The sequence below is a fragment of the Eurypyga helias genome, unplaced genomic scaffold, assembly GCF_000690775.1.
Source record: "Eurypyga helias isolate BGI_N326 unplaced genomic scaffold, ASM69077v1 scaffold26581, whole genome shotgun sequence".
Taxonomy (NCBI): domain Eukaryota; kingdom Metazoa; phylum Chordata; class Aves; order Eurypygiformes; family Eurypygidae; genus Eurypyga; species Eurypyga helias.
Window position 1 is genome coordinate 1 of NW_010233298.1, and position 4542 is coordinate 4542.

General features: G+C 49.3%; 1 protein-coding gene across 1 annotated transcript in view; it reads right to left on the reverse strand.

The window, feature by feature from the left end:
• Positions 1-485: 485 nt before the first annotated feature.
• Positions 486-4542, reverse strand: part of TXNDC16 (thioredoxin domain containing 16) — a 24497-nt gene continuing 20440 nt past the window's right edge. Inside the window, exon 15 of the mRNA XM_010161698.1 lies at positions 486-574. Within this exon, the coding sequence (XP_010160000.1) occupies positions 486-574 (89 nt within the window). The remainder of the gene's footprint in view (positions 575-4542) is intronic.

The following is a 4542-nucleotide window of genomic DNA, read 5'->3' on the forward strand; positions in this document are numbered from 1 at the left end:
AAGATTCCTTCCAACCTAAACCATTTTATACTTCTCCCTGGTAGAAAGAGAAGGAGGGAACTGGTTTTTCCTTCCTCGCACACTGAGCCTAGCTGGAGGGCTGGAGGGTAGCATTTTTCCAGCCTGTTATTTCCTCCCTAGAAGTTTAGTCCCATTTGTATGAGGAACCCAACAGATGCGTGGGGGGCTGGCACAGCTGGAGGACTGAAAATACCCAGCGTGAACTTGAGGAACAGGAAGGGAGATGACTGTCCATTTCAACAGGGTTAAATGAGTTGCCCATGGGCAGGTTGTGAGTCATTGGCAGAGCCAGAGTTACATCTCCGTCTGGCTGAGTCCTGACCAACCTCCTCACAAGACTAAATCACACAGTAGCTGCTTAGATTTTGCTGGTACACACTCATCATGGCCAGTGACACTTGCTCTAGGCACTGGCTGCCACTGCAGATCAGTTTGAATTCTCACCGAAGAAAAAGAGAAACAACTTACATAGCCAAAGCATCGTCTTCAAAATACATCCCCATCGTTACATGGCCACTTAAGATGTTTCCTGCCTCTTCGAAAGCTTCCCTGGCTGTAAAAAAGACAAAGATATAACAACAAACAATAGAAAGAGAAGTGTCAGCTTCCTCCTGGAAACCAAATCGCTGTCTGCGTACATAACACCCTCCCAAACTGTCAGGTGGGAACAAAACGAGATTAGAGGCTCGTGAGAAATGTGTCTCATGGCCGCAGGCTAAGGGAGGAGGAACTGGCGGTGGCCCAAAAGGATCAGAAGGGAAGTTCCTATTATGAGAACAGTATTTGCTCTTTAGCCACCAGAAATGAGTTTCCAGGATCTGCACGACGGAGGCACTGATGGAAAATGAAATGTCTTCAAGGACTTAAAGTCCGTAAGTGTTCTTAGAAACAGGAGACCAATTATAAGTCTAAATAGAAATCTAATAAATCCCAGTGACCTTTTGGGAATGACTGATGATGACTTAACTGGAATAGTGCTAAGAGCCCAGCAGATAAACCAACCTCTCCCCCAAGCATCTTCTGCTTTTATGCAGTTCCTCAGAGCAGGCAGAGGCTGTTACAGGCATCCAGCTAGGATAGGGAGGATGAAAAAGGTGAACGTCTTGCAGACACAGCTCTGTGCAGCTGCAAAGAGAGGGCAGCACCTCTGCAGTCGCCGCTCAACATATGCAGCAGCTGCGAGGGTCATCATTCGCCTTATGGAGATGGCCAGGACAGGGAGAGGATGGGAAGAAAAGGACCAAGTTTGGGGGTCCCTTGATCCATCCCAGCTGAATGTGCACTGAGAGCGCGACAGCAGAGCCCCAGAATGAAGCTGATTCCAGAGCTGGTTATAAAACAGCCTCAGTTTTAGGCAGCTGGATCCATCGGAGAGGCAAGCTTTCTGAGAACATGCAAGCCATAGTGCATGAGCTCGTAAAATACAGCTACAGATCAGAGATCAAAACCCCTGCTGCCAAAGGTAGGGTGAAAACAGGGTGGATTTCAACACCACCACCCCTCCCCCTTTGTGTTGAGCAACTGAAAGCAGCACAAAAGTCTCTTCCGACTTAAGAAGTGTGAGAAATCACACTCTTGGGAGAAGTCAGGTTTTCCTGAGATGTAAGGTTACATCTCAGATGCAGCCATGGTGTGCGTTGCTATATAACTTAAATAAGATCTCATTCTGATGCTATTTAGCGTTCCTCGTAACGTTCGCCGTTGTATCGCAACCGGCCAGCCCAAGCTCTTGGGACCGGTGACTCAGACCCCGACAGACTGAGGCTGGCTCACAACCGGTCACTTTTTGGTTCTTTTCCTTTCCAGCTACACTCAGAACTGTATTTTCCACTGTGTTTCCTTAGAACCACAGGGACCACAAGCTTTTCTTTCCAAATAGCAGCTTAGATCCTTAAAGGAGTGGCTCGCTGAGGGTTCAGATGTTGTAGGAAACAACACACACAACAAAGCTGGTGACACAGCTTGGCTGGTTCGTCTTGTGATATAGAGAAACCACCCTTGGATGGGTTTGACTTGGTTGATGTTGTATTGATGTTGACTTGGTCGATGTTGGTTTCCATCTCTTTGGTCTTTGGTTACTTGATTTTATCAGTGTTGAAAGAAAAACCACCCATAAGACCAGCTGATTAGCACCACTGAGAACCTCACCAACAAACCCTTTGTGAAACTGTTGGTGGCCCAGCTACCAGAGAAAAGACCACGGGGCAGACCATCAGCCCACCCCGTGCCATCAGGCACGGCAAGAGCAGGCTCACGTCCAAACTTCCTCAGGAGAGCACTTCTACAGGCATTTAATTTAAGCTCTCGCTTGAGATGTAAGCCTGTGTTGAAGCGCTGCCCTGCAGTGTTCCTGGCTGCAGGAATTCTCTCCTAAATCAGGACGACCTTCAGCAGAGTCCAGGCTTTCATCAAGGTCATTCCTGATGAGATCTTCCCTCTATATTACACTTCCAAATTTTCAGTATTTTGGGTCTGTGCCGGACCCAGAGCCACGCGTCAGCCTTCATTTCTCCACAGCTCACAGCCAGAGGCTCTTCGCTCTGTGTGAGAAATCCCCCAAAATTCACACAAGCACTTCTAAAGAAGCTATTTACGTATTTCCTAGAAACTCACCCCACCCTGAGAGCACTGCTTTAGCTCACTGCAGGGACTGATCGTGCCCTGCAGCCCATGCCTGGAGCTGGAATCCCAGCTGCCTTCCACGACAGCTGAACGGCACAAGCCCGGCTTCGCTGCAGGATTTGGAAACAAGAAGGAATCAAACTGCCAAGATGAGGAAGGGTCTGCAGCTCCTGCAGAGTTTTTGGAGGCGGGATGTGAGCACAACCCGTTACCCCTCTAGCAGAAGGCATCTCATGAAACCACGCTCACCAGCAGCGCCTGTAGCCCTCTTCACTCGGTTTACAGCGATGCTGGCGAGCCCTGCGATGGCAGCAGAGCTTTGCACAACACAGCTCTGTTTGTAAATACTTGCTGCAGGGTTTAGGACAGTCGGACTTCCAAGCATGCTTCCCGTTTCTGCACAGCAAACCAATTTTTCTCCTCTAAGTTCTCCGAGTTTTCAGGCAAACGCTCGTTCACTGCCCTAGGAATGTCATTCACTTCTCTGTAATAGATTTTGATCGTGATTTTTCTGACAAGCCTCTTGGAGCTCAGACCCTCCGAAGGGCTTCTTAACATAGTTCTGACACTAAGCACTGGAAAAAAAAAATCCAGGGTTTTATTTCACTGGACATCTCGTTGCTCTGTTTAACTAGAAACGGCAATGAGACGGTGCGTTGCTGGTTCAGGTTAGAGCAGGAGTTCTTGCCGTGAGAAAATCACTGGAAAATCACTGGAGGCTGATAAAAGCAGCAATGTGGTTTCCCTGAGTCTAGCTTGGGTTTGGTGCCAGGGCAGCTGGCTCCAGTTTTCTGCTCCCTCAGGTCATTCTGCGTGATGCTCCAACACCCCTCAGGCTACAGGCGGTGAAAGCATCAGGTATTTCATCTCCCTTGGCATCGGTGGCTGAGTTATCCCAGACTGCGGATGCCATTCCGGACTGCAGACAGAGTGTGCCCAGAGGGAAGAAGCAATCTTGTGGGCTCCAGTCTGGAAACCTCCGAGACTCCTTGGCATGGAAGGAAATTAACTTCTATATAGGGAAGAGTCTGAGCTCACACGTCCAGCCAGATCCAGGGTCCTTCCACAAACCCCCCTCACCGTTCCCGTGTTGCCTGAGGTCCCACCATGGGACTAATCCAGGCTCCACTACTGCAGAGAGGGGAATTTGTGGAATGAGGGAAGATTTTGGAGCTCAGCTGATGAAAACCAGGGAGGAAGGAACTACAGGTTTTTGAGATCAGTAAGATCTTCTGCTACAGGCACAGACCCCCAGAAGAAGGCAGGCGGCTTAGCTGTCGGCTGGCTCAGAGAACACAGCCCAAGTGCTTTCTGGTTGGTTCCAGACATCTTATTTTGCTCTTACCCCTGAGCACAGTGGATTCCCTCTGGACCTCCTCATGTGAGAAAGTAGCTTGGTTTGCATTTAACCAAAGTTTACAGGCACAACGGAGCTTCAAAATGAAAAAATAGTTTGCAATTTTGATCTTATGACAGATAAAAAAAAATTCTCCTTTTTTTAATGCAGTATTTCCCAGGGGTAGCTGGTAGCTGAGAGTCCGTGGGGCTGGAAAGTCCTAGCTCCCCACCGTGGATTTGACTGAAGCATGACATGATGTTCCCTTTCCAGACTCACTCCATTCCCTCTCCCTTGTTAACGTGTATGATTGTCACATGAAAAATCACCGTAGCTCTCACGTCAACCTTCCCATCTTCCAGAAAGGCTGTGGAAAGCCTCTGGATCCTGGACCACAGCTATGGCTTGCAAAGAACGATAATGGAGTGATGTCTGCGTGACTAGCAGCACCCTGTGCCACAGGCAAGGGAGGAAGAGCAGGAAGATGCTCCGAGGGCTGGAGCCCCTCTGCCATGGGGACAGGCTGGGGAGGTTGGGGGGGTCTGCCTGGCGGAGAGGAGGGC